Source organism: Sceloporus undulatus, chromosome 6 (genome assembly GCF_019175285.1).
Source record: "Sceloporus undulatus isolate JIND9_A2432 ecotype Alabama chromosome 6, SceUnd_v1.1, whole genome shotgun sequence".
Lineage (NCBI taxonomy): Eukaryota > Metazoa > Chordata > Lepidosauria > Squamata > Phrynosomatidae > Sceloporus > Sceloporus undulatus.
Genome location: NC_056527.1, coordinates 3,376,443 through 3,392,464, shown reverse-complemented (window position 1 = coordinate 3,392,464; position 16,022 = coordinate 3,376,443). Strand labels below are relative to the sequence as shown.

General features: G+C 44.3%; 1 protein-coding gene across 1 annotated transcript in view; it reads left to right on the top strand.

Moving 5' to 3' along the window:
* LOC121934762 (tumor necrosis factor receptor superfamily member 16-like) overlaps positions 1-8,473 on the top strand; it is a 40,775-nt gene extending 32,302 nt beyond the window's left edge. The window contains exons 4-6 of the mRNA XM_042475574.1: positions 2,593-2,815; positions 6,521-6,666; positions 7,304-8,473. Coding sequence (XP_042331508.1) covers positions 2,593-2,815; positions 6,521-6,666; positions 7,304-7,608 — 674 coding nt within the window. The 3' untranslated portion in view covers positions 7,609-8,473. The remainder of the gene's footprint in view (positions 1-2,592; positions 2,816-6,520; positions 6,667-7,303) is intronic.
* The last annotated feature ends 7,549 nt before the right edge of the window (positions 8,474-16,022 follow it).

The window sequence follows — 16,022 nt, the reverse complement described above, 5'->3', positions numbered from 1 at the left end:
AGGCAAACTCAGCAAAAAGCAAAGCGAAAGAGAAAAGAGCACACACACACACACACACACACACAATGTGCAGTTTAGTAAAATGGTTTGGGAGTTTCGTAAGTCTGCCAGCGTCAGTTCCAGGCTTGTAGATTCCTTATCATAGATACTGAAGCTTGTTGAGCGGCAGCCAGGTCCAAGTCATTCTCGGAAAAGCTTTTAAAATCTAAATCAGCCGCAAAGGCAGATCAAATATTTCCACGGTTAATAAGCCTCTCCTTCCGGACAGATCACTGCCACGAGTTTGGTCTCGCCGAAAATTTCATCATCTTTAAGTATGGAGAGGGTTTTCCCCTCTTCTGTTTTCTAGTCTCGATGTGCCTGCAGATTTTGTTGCCTGTGTGTGTGTGTGTTGTGTATCACATCATTTCATCTTCAGAGTCAGAAAATGGCAGACAGAAGTATCAATCGACCATACATATTTCACATGCAGAATATCTTGAAAATTTAGGATGACCCAAGCCAGTGGTGGTTTGAGAGTTGGATTAGGAGGACTCTGGAGACCAGGATTCAAATCCCAGCTCAGCCATGGAAACCCACTGGGTGACCTTGGTCAAGTCACACTCTCTCAGCCTCAGAGGGAAGCAATGGAAAACCCCTCTGAATAAATCCTGCCAAGAAACCCCTGTGATGGTTTGCCATAAGATGGAAACAACTTGAAGGCATGCAGCAACGACAACAGCAAGAAGCAGAAGGGAGAGGAGGCGAGAAATCAGGTTTATACCTCTCACCTTTGGGGGAATTTGTGATACAGTGGTCCTACACATTCTCTGGGGTTAGAGGTGAAGGACCCCCGAGAATGTGGGAAAACACAAATAAAAAAACCCAGTACTCTTTTTACCTAAGAGAAGACCTCTCTAGGAATCTCCAGCGAAACTCTGTGGTCAACATCTGCCAGAGGTTGACCATAGAATCACGCTGGAGGACCTACAAATGCCTAGAGCAATGTTTTCCTCTAGGACCTTCTACGTTCTCCAGAACAACCCTATGGTCAACCTCTGGCAGAGTTGCGCTGGAGGACTTAAAGATTCCTAGAGAGAGAGCATATTAATTAAAACTGCAAATAATCAAATCTGCAAAAGTCAAAGCTGCAAATGTGGAGGGCCAGCTGTACTGAGTTCAAGATGTGGTCATGGTACAATGCCCTTAGTTGTCTGGAGTTGTTGCCTTTCACCGTAGTTGTAGGTTTTCGCTATGGAGTGGAGGAGAATTCTGCCCCCCTTCCCCAATTTATTTTTTGCATTCAATTGAATATTTTAGAAATAACTCGCAAAGAGAAGAAGCAGGCAAAAGTCAGCAAGGAAATGCAAACACTACAAATAGAAAAGCTCAAGGGTGAAGGGTCTGCAATATTTTCCCCTCTGTGATGCTAGAAATTTGCACTCTGAAGGAATTTTTCACAGAATCTGAAGGTACATTTCATTGAATTGAGAGTGAATTCTTATTTGGAGGAGCTGTGTTTTCTTTCCAAATAACTAGAAAGTATTGCTTGTGAAATACCTTCACATCTGCTTGTTATTTTGCTTTTGAACTGGGGGTTTGTTACCCCTTCAGTAGAGAAAAAAGTAACTTGCCACAGGTAGTCCACTTAATAATGAATGACCTTTAACTTTCAAGCTCTGGCCATGCTCCCCCCCCCTTTTTTTTTTATTCTACTACTGTAGTAGTTTTACTGTACTGTCCCCAAATTCACAGATGAAAATGGGAATACATGGGGCAAAGCAACATTGGGGTGCAGTCAGACAAAAAAAAAAGAGGACAAAAATTAATGAGGAAGAAGAGACTAAAGTACTATCTTAAACTGAGAAACCTTGGAGTTAATGTACTCGGTTAATTAAAGCCTGAAAAAAGAGAAAAAAACCAAATAAATCTATATGGGAATAAGGCATCCCTCCTCTCCTTTCCTTTCCTTTCCTTTTCTCTCCTCTCCTCTCCTCTCCTCTTCCTCCTTCTGAGTTAAATGAGTGTGAACTATTTCTGTACTTTAAACTGATTTGCAGCAATTGAAGCAAGCAAAGAATGAAGGAGGAAAATGGGAGGAGGAGAGGAAAAATGGGGTATTTTAAAAGCCGCTGAGAAAGTGGAATAACAGAGGATTACTTATGTCTTCACTTTAAACTCATTTGCAGCAATTGAAGCAAGCCAAGGATAAAAGTGGAAGGAGGAGAGAGAAACCAGGACATTTTAAAAACAGCTGAGAAAATGGGACAGCAGAGGATTACAATCTACGTCTGCACTTTAAACTCATTTGCAGCAATTGAAGCAAGCCAAGGGTTAAAGAGGAAAGCAGGAGGAGGAGAAAGAAACCGGGACATTTTAAAAGCAGCTGAGAAAAGAAGACAGCAAAGGATTAACTGGGGATTAAACAGGATTATTCTGTGCAAATTTAAAATGTTTTATAAATAAAGTTTAATAATAAAAATAATGAAGATTAATCCGGGCAGTTTGAGGTTTTTCCTATGGTAACTCCTTGCATCTTTTTAAGGTAAACAGATGTTCTGCACCAGTATAGCTCACTAAATTGCATATCTGGATTCTCTTTTATTCCTGCAGACAAGGAACTGCAAATCCTGAAGCGGACCGAGGGAGAGCCCCGGAAGGATTTCCCCAAAAGGACACCCCATTTCGATTTGGAAGGCAGCGTTTCCCCCAATACTTCCACCTTGGAGTTCGTCCCTCCGTTAGCCGAGGACAACAGCAAGAACATCATCCCGGTCTACTGCTCCATCTTGGCCGCGGTGGTGGTCGGACTCCTTGCCTACGTGGCCTTCAAATGGTAGGTTGGGCGGGGTGAGCAAAATAGATCTAGGCTGGAATCCTGTTGGTTACGCCCAACAAGAGTAGATCCTTTGAATCAATTGTTGGATTCTGAGTCAACACATAGGTAAATCTGATTGATCCAGTGGATCGGCTCTATTCAGGACTAACAACAGGATTTAGGATATTTGTTTTGCGTAATCGTTTTGCGTAATTGTTTCATGTAATTACGCAATTTTTCTGGTATATTCACGAGATAAACCTCCGATTTCCTTTGTGTGATAAACTCCAAAGAAGAAATAATTCCAGCAAGTGTTGCTTGTCACACAACCAGGTAAGAAGCATCACCTGCTGGAACTTTCCTTTTTACACGCCCTTTAGAAGCACAGGAGCTGTCTCTAGTTTTCAATGTGGCAACCCTAGGCTTGGGGGAAAAACTAGGAAAATTAGGAAACCCTGTGAATTTTCTTTTTTCTTTCCCATGTCCATTGGTCCATGTGAGGGAACTAAGTGGAAACCTTTGTGTCAATGGGGCCAGGAAAAAAATACCCCTTTAACACACACACACACCAGGAGTAGTGACACAATTTGAAGCGAAAGGAACGGGCGAGGCCAAACCGTCCCCCGCTGCGTCCATCCCGCTGCTGGAGACCAAGTCCTGAATAGGATTAATCCTCCTCACTCTGGACTCGGCGGGCCGAGATTAAGCCCAGTTTCTCTTCTCTCTGCCATCCAGGGAGGCCGAGATTAATGGAGGCTGAAAGGATTCCCGGCCGCTCGCTGTTCTATTCGGAAAGTGCCCCAAAAGCGCCGCCTTTGTGCCTTCTCTTTGGAGCGGATTTATTTCCCTCCAAGCCAGCTTCTTTCCCCCCACGTGGGTCCACTCTTTGTATTCCTCTCACATCAGTGGGACCCCCAAACCAAAGACCCTCCTGCTGATGCTTTATGGATTACTCTGTCCTCCTCTGCCCCCCTCTTTCCTTTTGCCATTTCTGCACTATTTCTTATGAAATCATGGGGTTATCTCACTGGAGATACACCAAAAGACTTTCTTTCAGAGTATAGGGGAGTCTCCTTCTTTGGCGGTTTTAAAACAGAAGCTTAATGGCCATCTGTCACAGGGAAGGCTTTGATTGTGTCTTCTTGCATGGCAGATTGGGGCTGGACTACATCGCCTTTGGGAATCCCGTCCAGCTCTAGGATTCCATGATTCTATGTTTGAAGGGAGCCTTGGAAAAAGAGATGCTTCCCTTGTGCAGGTCCATTTCCAGCCCATGTCTTTAAGTGCTTTGATTGTACAGTTGGCCCTCCACATTTGCAGCTTTGACTTTTGCACATTTGATTATTTGTGGTTTTGATTCATATGTTCTCTAGGAATCTCTAGGTCCTCCAGCCCAACTCTGCCATAAGATGATCATAGAGTTGTGCTAGAGAACCTAGAAGTTCCTAGAGAAAACACATTTGTCTAGGCATTTGTAGGTCCACCAGCATGATTTCTATGATCCACGTCTGGCACATGTTGATCACAGAGTTGCACTGGAGGACCTAGAGATTCTTATTGAGGTATTATCTCATGCAAAAATAAAGGTGTTTTTGTTTGTTTGTTTGTTTGCAATTGTTTCCACAATCATGGATCCCTAACCCCAGCAAATGTGAAGGGATAACTGTATATTCCTGCATTGCAGAATGGGGTTGGATTAGATGGCCTTGTAAGGTCTTCCACCTCTAAGAAAAGTCTGGAAGTGATGCCCTATAAGGAGCAGCTTATGGAGCTGGGGATGTTTAGCCTGGAGAAGAGAAGGTTAAGAGGTGATAGGATCGCCCTGTTTAAATACTTGAAGGGATGTCATATTGAAGAGGGAGAGACTAGGCCCAGGAACAATGGATGGAAGCTCCAGGAAAAGAGATTCCACCTAAATCTCAAGAGGAATTTACTGAGGGTACCACCTGTTCGATAGTCATAGAATCATAGAATCATAGAGTTGGAAGAGACCACAAGGGCCATCCAGTCCAACCCCATTCTGCCATGCAGGAACTCTCAATCTAAGCATCCCCAACAGATGGCCATCCAGCCTCTGCTTAAAGACCTCCAAGGAAGGAGACTCCACTACACTCTGAGGAAGGAGTGTGTTCCACTGTCGAACAGCCCTTACTGTCAAGAAGTTCTTCCTAATGTTGAGGTGGAATCTCTTTTCCTGTAGCTTGCATCCATTGTTCCTGGTCCTGTTCCCTGGAGCAGCAGAAAACAAGCTTGCTCCCTCCTCAATATGACATCCTTTCAATTATTTAAACAGGGCTATCATATCACCTCTTAACCTTCTCTTCTCCAGGCTAAACATCCCCAGCTCCCTGAGCTGTTCCTCATAGGACATGGTTTCCAGACCTTTCACCATTTTAGTCACCCTCCTTTGGACACATGGCTCCAGTTTCTCAATGTCCTTTTTGAATTGTGGTGCCCAGAACTGGACACAATATTCCAGGTGGGGCCACCTGACCAAAGCAGTATACAGTGGCACTATTACCTCTCTTGATCTAAACACTATACTTCTATTGATGCAGCCTAAAAGTGTCATTATCTCAGCCAGTGATGTGGACGATGTTGAATTTTGGAATATTTTGGAATTCCTGATAAGGAAGACTCAACCTGTACAGTGACTGGAAGGAGGCCTTTTTTCCTTGCCTCCCTCCCCTTTCTTGTTCTCCCTGCTCTCCCCCTCCCTTTGTCTCCTAGCCCCCATCTCTTCCTTGCCCCCCATCCCATCCCATCCCATCCCAGCTGTTTCCCCCTCCCATCATTGGCATTCCTCCTGCCAGATTTTCAGAGCCATCTGTCTTCGGATGCCAGCAGGGGAGAGGATCGATGGGGGCCTTATTATCCTGGTCTTTAAGAGCTTGCAGAGAAAAGGGGGGGAGCTCCTTCCTCCTGCTCCCCCTCCCGACATTGATGTTTTCTCACAATCAGACGAACTTGGACCCCCTTTTCTATCCCCTCCAGCCCCCTACCAAACTAGAAATCCTTGCAATGAGCCCTGTGTGAGTTGAAGGAGCATGGATTGCAAAAGCTGGCTAGGTCTCAGGCAGGGTTTACCTTTTGGGGATTTATTTTGATTCATTTATTTAGTGATAATTTTTAAGAGACTGAAAACACAGGGTGATTCAAAAATAAGAAGAAGGGTACAAAACCGAATAAGAACCACATTACTTTTGCTCCATTCTTTTTGCGTCATCCGGTATATGGAATCATTTTTCAATTTACTGTATATACTCATCTATAAGTCTAGAAATTTTAGTCAAAAAATTGACCCCAAAAACCTAGGTCGACTTATCCATGGGCCAATGTAAATACTATACTTTAACTCTTATTAAAAAGGGAACCATCCTCTGGTGAAAGTCAAGAGTGAAATCTGTCCGGAAATCGCTGAGTTTCTTCTACTCTTTCTTCCATCCAGCCTTTAGTGTGAGCCAAAACAGTTATGCCTGCTGTAATATTATAGGTTCTTTGGCATTGTTTTCCTTTGCTTGTTATATGCACCTAAGTTTTACCCTCGACTTATTCAAGGGTCATATCAAAATCCATAATTTTCCCCCCAAAACCTGCCCTCGACTTATACATGAGGTTGACTTATAGTTGGGTATATACAGTAAACCTCAGGTGCAAAGAGATCTTGCAGCAACTGGCGCTGCTCTGCTCAGTCACCTTTTCTTTCTCCCCATTTTGCATCAGCTGGACTACATGTAAGCAAAAGCACCAACTGGCCAAGGCCCGGGCAGGAGAGATGGTGACATCCCCTGAAGGCGAGAAGCTTCACAGCGACAGCGGGGTCTTCCTTGATACTCACAGCCTCCAGGAGCACCACCCGCTCAACAAGGGTGAGAGTCACAGGGGGAAAAGAGGGAAAACAACCCATTTCAGATTCATAAACGACGGTCTCTTAGTAGGTTAGAAACAGCAGCTTATTTAGATCAGTGTTGGGCAACCATGGGTGCATCTACACTGTAGAAATAATGCAGCTTGACACCCACTTTAGCTGCCGTGGCTCCATCTGACAGAAGCCTGGGATTGTAGTTTGGTGAGGCACCAGCACAGTGTGGCAACGAAGGATAAAGACCTTGTAGGATTTCATAGGATGGAGCTGCAGCATTTAAAGTGGTGTCAAACTGGATTGTTTTGCAGTGGAGATGCACCCCATGAGTGCATAGTCGTGAAACCAGAGAGTAGCCATTTCATGGGCAGTTGTGCATTCTTGGATGATCCATAATGGTTTGACAGAACCTCCTGTGTTCCCATTGATTCACTGGGATTGCAGAAACAGCCACTGTACATGGGAGTCATTGTGTGATGGGACTATAGATAGGCACATTGGCAGATAATGGTTGCACAGTCACAGTATTGATAGTGGCAGACGGGTGGCGTAGCATAGGACTTACATTCAAAGGAGTGGCATAACTCATTTGTGCAAATAGAATCTCTCTGATGTGTTCTGTCTCTCTGTTTCCCCGCAAGCAGCACACAAGATTGAACCCCGTCTGTACACGAATCTCCCACCCCAGAAGCAGGAAGAGGTGGAACAGCTGCTGGAGGCTCCCCCCCATGGCAAAGACTGGCGCTGCCTGGCCTATCACTTGGGCTACGAGGAAGAAACCATTGATACCTTTGGCAGAGGGGAAGCCCCTGCCCACACTTTGCTGTCTGATTGGTCATCCAAGGAGGGGGCCACGCTGGAGGCCCTGAGCACGGCTCTGGGGGCCATTGAGAGGCCAGACGTGGTGGAGAACTTGAACGCCCCCACCGAGGTCAGCTCTGTGGTGTGATGGAGCCCCTGGCCCAACGGGTGGACCTTTTGGAGCTATTATTGTTTGCTGTTTGAGTTTGACTAAAAGGGTGGGGGGACAAAGGGAAAAAGCCAAGGAAAGACAGGGACAGGGGGACCTATTTTGATTTTAAAAATGCTGTAAAGTGTTTTTTAAAGGGGGGGGGAGTGAATGTTTGAGTATACAACTTGAGCAAGAGTGGACTTTGCTGCGGTCAGTGAGCATCAACATGACCTTCTGGATGGATGACCTGTGGGAATGCTGAAGAGATGAAACTGTATTGTATGGAGAGGAGAAAAAACTCGCTTTCTGATTTGGGGACTTCCATGGTCTAGAGATCATGTTGGTTGATATCTGTGTCTTTTATCTGGGGATGTGTTAATAAGAACTCTTCCGTTGCAGCACATACTTAGAGTAAATGTCCTTTAGGTGTCTCTTCACAATCTTTTAACTAGGCTGTGTGTAGAAGGCATATAGCAATAGGGCCAGATATGACATTGGATGCAGAAGTCTCCCCCATGATGAGCAAAACTAGAAGAAATTGTACAATTCAAAAAGAAAAATGAGAGCTTTCAATGGAGGATTAATTACTCTTTTGCCGGGAGATTTGGGAAACTGCCTCATCTCTATTTTAAAAAGTTGTTGCAGGAAAGAAATTGGAATCTGGAAGTATATCACTTTCATATTCAGCTTCATCCATCCATCTTCTCAAATTTCTTTTGGTGGGGAAAGTTGGCTATGGCCACATTCTCCACCAAAAGCTGTGTTTTGTCAGGTGGCGCTGCTTTGCTCCAGGCGATCAGTGGACATAGGTTGATGCTGCTTTGGGTGATATGGAAAATGCCTCAGCATCTTTCTATCTAGGACAGGGTAGGCAACCTTTTGAGCCGGGGACCGGTTGCTATCCCTCAGACAACTGGGGGGGGGGGGGGGAGCCAATAAAATAAAAATTAAATAATTTTAAAAATAAATAAATAAACCGAGGCAAATGTAAGGACAACATTTTCAAATGGTGGACACTTTTTAAAAAATGTGGAGGACACGCAAAAAAAAGCTGATTTTTTAAAAAAATGTTAATATAAATACATGTTTCTGAGGCGTCTATAGACAACTGCCCCCTTTGCCCCTGCGCGCGAGAGGCCAAAAGCCCCGGCGGCAATCGGCGGCAGGACCAGGATGGGGCTGGTCCCAAGGCCTTGCTGGGCCACATCTGGCCCGCGGGCCGCAGGTTGCCTACCCCTGATCTAGGAAATCTGTGTATGGGTTGAAAAGAAGGAATAGGGCCTCCCTTCTCTTTAGTCAAAATAATACAGCGGGTGAGATGGACCCAATAGTGTTATTGGGGTGATTTTAGCTTATAGATGGACAGGTTCCTTACCTGTAACTGTATTTCTTCAAAATGGGAGCAAAGCTTGGCTTTGTTGCTTTACATGAGGAAGACATAACGCCCAGAAGTTACCTTAGGCCAGGTTAGACTGTTGAGCATGCATACTTCAGAGACATGCTTTCCCCCATTTTATTGGCAATCATGTGGCACATCCATTCTGATGCATCTAAAAAGCATGCTATCAACTCTCAAAGGGCATATAAGTTTACATAGAGTGCCATGGATACCAAGAGGAAGACTCAGAAATACCATTTGCATAGAATATAGAGTATCTGGGCATTAGTGGGCAGTGAGCATGGTTTTCTATGAGCAAATATACTGCAAATATAGGCACTCTTTTTGGCTTGTCTGTGAAATACTGCCTTCTCTCCTGGCCTCAAAAGTGGCACCATGTTATTAAGGTAGCCATGTTAGAGTGGCCACTAGCCATGACTTGGAATGGGCACCATTTTTGTTTCTTAGGCTAAATACGTGGCTTCACAACCAGCTTCCAATGACCAGTCAATGCTACAATTCCTTGCCTTTCCTTAACATTGAGAATGCTGTGAAAATCACATCTAACCTTGAGTGGCAATGATTATTTAAACCCTGTGAGATAAAAAATTGAATTCCCAACCCAAGTGTGAAAACAATGCCAGTGGTTTGTTGAAAAAGGGCGACCAAGATGCTAAAGGGTCTGGAAAGCACCAGTTCTATGAAGAAGCTAAAACATGTCCAGAGAAGGGCGAGAGACATGATCAAAGATCTGGAGATCTAGCCTTACGAGGAATGATTTAGAGAACTGGGTATGTTTAACTTGGAGAAGAGAAGACTATGAGGTGACAGGATAGCCATTTTTAAATATCTGAAGAGGTGTCACGAAGGAAACAGAGCGAGCTTGTTTTCTGCTGCTCCAAGGATTAGAACATGGACCAATGGATTCAGATTACAAGTGATTCCACCTACATTTTAGGGATATCTTCTTGTCTATAAAGAGCAGTTGGACAGTGGAATGGATTGCCTTGGAGGGTGGCAGACTCTCCTTCTTTGGAGATGTTTGTGGAGAGGTTGGATGGGCATCTTTCAGGAATGCTACAATTGTGTATCCACACTGGATGACAGTGTTGGACTAGTTGACAGAGAGGACTACATGACAGAGTGTTGGCCCCTTCCAAATCCAACCCTTCATGGCCAGGAGTTGGAGTAGAAGGCTCCTGAGTTCCCTACCAATTCTTGACAAATGTTGATATTTCTCATGATGAACCAGCTGATGGAGAATATCCTCTAGCCTTGTGTCTTTCCACTCACTGGAGGAGTAAATCGTTATTCTTTTGGAATGATTCCTCTTGTTTCTGCACTACAGTGGTGATAGTAAGAGAAAGAAGGCATCATATAATGGTCATGATCAAAGGCAGGCCTTGGAGAAACAGGTTTCTCAAATCTACTTTTGTTCGCCTTACCTGTGCAACCCTTGAAAAAGTGCCACGGCTGGCATAGGCTTCCATCAGGATTCTGAGCAGCTTCTACTGAGGAAGAGATTTCCCTGGAGGAGGGATGTATGGGTTTGATGTGCTTCTTGTAGATTCCTCTTTTCCAGAACTTCATAGAAACAGTGAACCACCATTGAATAGGACTTGGTTCTCTGACATCCAAAGAAAAGAGACGGTGGCAAAAAGAATATATTTTGATCCAGAGCGCGCCTCCAATATTTCAGAGCTGAAAACAACGGCACGCGTGGCCAAGCAACATCCGAGTCTGGTGAAAAGGTGTCAAATCCATAAGGCTACCAAAGCTCAGAATCTCAGGTTCAGTAGTAAAAACCCTGAAGCCTTTATTAAAAAAACTATAGATCCAGTCCAGTGACTTTTATTGTCAGAACTAACCAGCAAACGTTACAACCACATAATTAAACTACACGTAGTTCAGACTTCAGGTGAGCTTTAATTCTCATCCGTCAAGATGAATAAACACATTTCTCTTTCTTTTCCTATAGCAGCCCTTTCTCTTCGTTGTTCAAACCAGGTGGTTTCCCACAAATGATCTTGAATGGGTTTCTTAACATCTTTCCTGGCTTATCTCGGCACCTTTGTCTGAGTCCACAGTTCTAAAACATTCCTAAAACATACTATCACTACTACATATCCCATCATTACATTATGGTTGGACAAAAGCGTATGCAACTCTTGACCCAGGCAACAAGAGGGCCAAAAGTAATGGGGAATAACACAAAGATTATTATTTGAAACAGAACCCTGGAATTTAGGATGGAAGCCTGTGCCTAGAATTTATGTGTCTGGTTTAGAAAAGCCTGAACAAACCACCCAAATGATCCTGCTGGGAAGGGCAAGGCTCTGCCCCTCCTCTCCCTCTGGCTAATGGGGTGCAAGTTACTTTTTCACTGTAAACACAGTTTGCAGCAATCAAAGCACGCCAAGAATGAAAGTGGGAAGAGGAGAGAGAAACCGGGACATTTTAAAAGCAGTTGAGAAAGTGGGACAGCAGAGGATTAACTGGGTCTGTCCTGGCTAAACTGGGCAATTGGAAGGGATAGTCTCCTAGTTCACAAAAGCAAAGATGTTCCTCACTTCCCCCTGCAAACAGAAGCGGGACTTGAGCTTTCCAACATGAAGCAAGCCCTCATGACGGTTTGGGATCAACCAACTTTTGAGGCTACAGGTATTGCTCCCTTGACTGAACGCTTCTCAGTGCAAACAGTCACCTACATTTAGAAATAGGGAGAGAGGTTCTACTATGACCTTCTGTTGCGGGTGTGAGTGTGTGTTATATTTAATTTTATGCAAGAGAGCATTCAACCACATGGCGCCTAAAATCGTAGACCAAGCAAAGGGCAACCAACCTCCTCCCTGAGGGCTAGGCACCTGTTTTGTTGGTGATCATATTTATGGGTGCCTTTGGTGCCGTGCGACCTGATCTCTCTTGGCTTGTAAACTTGTAATATACATAATTTTCTTTTGATTCTTTTATAAAGAAGGGATTTGAGACTTGGTTGCTTTGTACATGTGTGCGTGCGTGCGTGCGTAAGTTACGTTTTTCATTTATTTTATTTTGGTTGGTTTTTGTCTGATGGAATAGTTCTCTCATACTCTACTGTAATTCTGTTTCCCCTGTACCAAACAAGTCCCATTAAAAGCAATTTGGGTTAAGAAGTGTCATTTTGTTGCCACAAGGAAGAGAAATCTTTTAAAGAGTTGGAAAGTGGACCCATGGGGTTATGGGACAATGTGATGGATCCCTATAGAGTCCAGTATGGGAGCTGGCTGCTTGGGCAATGGGGCATTACAGCAAACAACATTTTCACATAAGGAGGCTTGGCCTTCATAGGAACTTAACCCCTTATTTTAAGACCATAGCCCCAAAATGACTATATGTGTCTGTTACTATCATAGGGCCAGCCTCAAAAGATATGGAGGGGATAATGGGATGTATTTTTATAGTACTATATGATATATTTTATATTGCATTTTATCACTGTTCTAAGCCGTCTGGATCCTGTTGGAGAGATGGGGTTGTTGTTGTTGTTGTTATTATTATTATTATATTGGGGAATCCTTAGGATTCCTGGGGATTTACCATGAAACCAGAGCTAAGAACCATTCATGTTTTTATTCTAGACTGGCTGAGGATTCTGGGAGTTGTAGTCCAAACATGTGATTTCCCTCTGTCCTGCCAGTTTCATGGCAGAGCAGGGATTCAAACCTGGTCTCCAGAGTCAGTCCAGTGCTCAGACCACTACACCATGCTGTCTCTCTTTGAGATGAGACCCATGTCTAAACACAAAATCCATCCATGTTTTGCATGTATCTTACACACATAGCCTGAAGGTAATTTAATGCTTAAATATTTTTGTGCGTGAAACAAATGTTGTGCACATTTAACCATCAGAAAAGACACAGGGTCAGCCACCCCTGAAAAGGGGGTTTTGGTTTGTTTGGAGGGAAGTTTTTGGATTTTGGAATTCTGGATACGAAAGACTCCATTGTTTTTACAATGGTGTCGTAAGATTGTAGAGAGCTAGTATGGCCTAGTGGTTTGAGCATTTGACTATGACGCTGGAGACCTGGGTTCAAATCCCAGCTGGGCCATGGAAACACACTGGGTTACTTTGGGCAAGTCACACTCTCTCAGCCTCAGAGGATGGCAATGGCAAGCCCCCCTCTGAAGAAACCTGCCAAGGAAATGCAACAACAACAACAACAACAACAATAATTATTTATTTATTCATATGCTGCCTCTCCCGGAGGATCGAGGCGGCTCACAACATCAGGTAAAAGACTATAAAATACAACAATTATAATACATTCCATTAATTCCCTCCCCCCACCATACTACAATAAAATACCATTAAACAATCAAAAGAATTTTTAAAAATTAAAATAATCAATAATCAATGATAGATTCACCTTAGAGTCTGCCTAAGTTGGAAATGACTTGAAGGCACACAGCACACAGAGAGAGTAAAATTGTGTCCCTTGTATACAATAGCAAAATCAAGGTTTGGTTTTGGGGATGGGAAACAATGGGAATATTATCAAGCTGTGGCTGGTCAAATCTGTGGATGCAGAATCTGTAGATCCTGAGCAGCAACTCTGAGGACAACCTTCATGTGAAAAGAAAACAGAATCGGCACATTAATCAACGCAGGATGCTTGGGCCTTTTTTCCTTTTGAGTTCTCATTATGGTAAGAGTGCAAACGCCTCTTAAGAACTCGGTCAGGAGCCGAAGCAGAGACAATATTGCTTGCTGGGGGGGGGGGGTACACAAAAATTTGGCCCCTGCCGGGGGGGGGGCCTTATAGCAACTGGTCACATCAGCTCCCTGCCAGCATTTCCCAGCTGTCCGACAGATGTTGCAAGTCTTCTCCCATTGCAATGTTCTCTGAAGTTGGATCCATTTAATGACTTGCAGGAAGGGTGCATTAAACTGTGCCAGGGAAGATCCTGAAAAGCCAGCGTTTGGAAGTGCACCAGGGATGATAAGCCCGCGAGCAATCCCAGAAAAACAACAGCCACAAGGTTGCCAGGCAGGTCAGGACATCCCAGGCCCTGAGGTTTCATTTGCCAAAGCCTGAGATCTTGGAGCCATCCCTTAGGATGTCACACAGGTCAGGATGTTTATAATGGTTAAAATGGATGGTTAAAAGAGGCAACCACTGGTGATCTCATGAAGCATGACACTGGCTCTCTCAACACGCTATAAATCCCAGTTTCCCACAGTGGGCCCTCAGTATTCACTGTGTTTTTGGTATCCCGCCCCATTGGAAACCAAAATCCGCAGATACTCAAGTCCCATTGCATACAAAGGTGTTTTAAAACAGTGTTCCTGACATAAAAAGCAAAACCAAACTTTGCTTTTTGGAATTATAATTTAAAAAAATATTTTCAACAGCAGATGCTTGAATCCATGGAGCACCCCAATGACTGCCCCCAAGATGCCTTGCTGAAATGATTTTAATTGTATTTTTTATATATGTGTTGTATTAATTATATGGATTAGTTTAAGGATGAGGGTGGGTGGGTTTATTTTATTGTTTGTACTCTTTCTTGGTGTAAGCCTTCTCCCACCTTGGTAGAGGTGGGGTAAAGAATAAGAATCCATGGATGAACAGGGCCATCTATATGCCATTTGAGCAACCACACCACACACACACACACAATATTTGGGCCTTCAGATTTGTGGCTTTGATTATTCACGGGTTTGATTAATAGTTTCTCCTAGGAATCTCTAGGTCCTCCAGCGCGACTCTGTTGCCAACTTCTGCCAAAAGTCAACTGGAAGACCTAGAGGTTCCTAGAGAGGACACTTCTCTAGGCATTTGTAGGTTCTCCAGCACAATTTCATGCTCAGCCCCTTTGGAAGATCTTGATTCTTGACCAGCAAATTGTCCTGGAGCACCTAGAGACTTGGAGAGGTATCTTCTTGGGTTAAAATAAATAATGTCTCTTTTATTTATGGTTTTTCCACTTTAACGGAGGTCCTGTGCTGCTAACCCCAGCAACTATGGAAGGTCCACTGTACAATGGGAAGTCAAAGGCTTTCATGGCTGGCATCCATAGTATTTTGTGGGTTTTCCAGGCTAGTGGCCATGTTCTGGAGGAGTTTATTCCTGAGGTTTCATCATCGCAACTGTGGCTGGCATCTTCATGAAGATTTCTGCCTGCAAAATGACAGAAATAAACTCTTCCGGAACATGGCCACTTAGCCTGAAAAACCCGCAAAGTACGATGTCCACTGTACAATTTCTGAGCTCCAAGATCAGCGACTTAGTTACATATCAAAGATGGAAACACTGACTTACAGTATACTTAACTATGTAGTGTTGTGTGTGGCTTTGAAGGCAAGCCTACTAAGGCTGCGCCACACTACAGAATTAATCCAGTTTGGCACCGCTCAACTGCCATGGCTCAAGGCTATGGAATCCGGGGTGTTGTAGTTTGGAGAGCTACTACTTAGCTGCCTCTGACAGAGAGCCCAAACAAACTCAAACTCCTAGGACTCCATAGCACTGAGCCACAGCAGGTAAAACGGCACAAACTGCATTATTTCCTTGGTGCAGACGCAGCCGTAGATATGATGATGGCTTGGAGCGTGCAGACATGGCAGGGAGCCTGCTGCGCTCACACATGGAAGCCTGCCAGTTGTTTCCCGTGCTTGCATGGCACACGTGTGTGTTTGGCATGCGCTTGCCTCCAGACCCTGTGGCCTCGCCTTGGCGATCAAAGGCATGCAGTAGAGAGCAGCAGCTGGAGAGGCATCTGTTCTTAATGGGAGCCAGGCTGGGAAACTGGATCTGGGCAGGCAGAGAACAATGTCAGCCGGAGGAAGAGGAGGATGGGAGCTTAGAGGAGGGAGAAGCATGTTCCCCCTCAGCCTTCTTTCCCACGCCGTTAAAATCAGTCACCTTCTCAGCAAACTTGGAAATGTTCAAATGAAAAGGGGCAGCTGCATAGTTTTGCAATGTCCCTCCGCATTTGCGGCTTTGACATTTGCACATTTTGTTATTTGTGGTTTTGATCAACATGTTCTCCC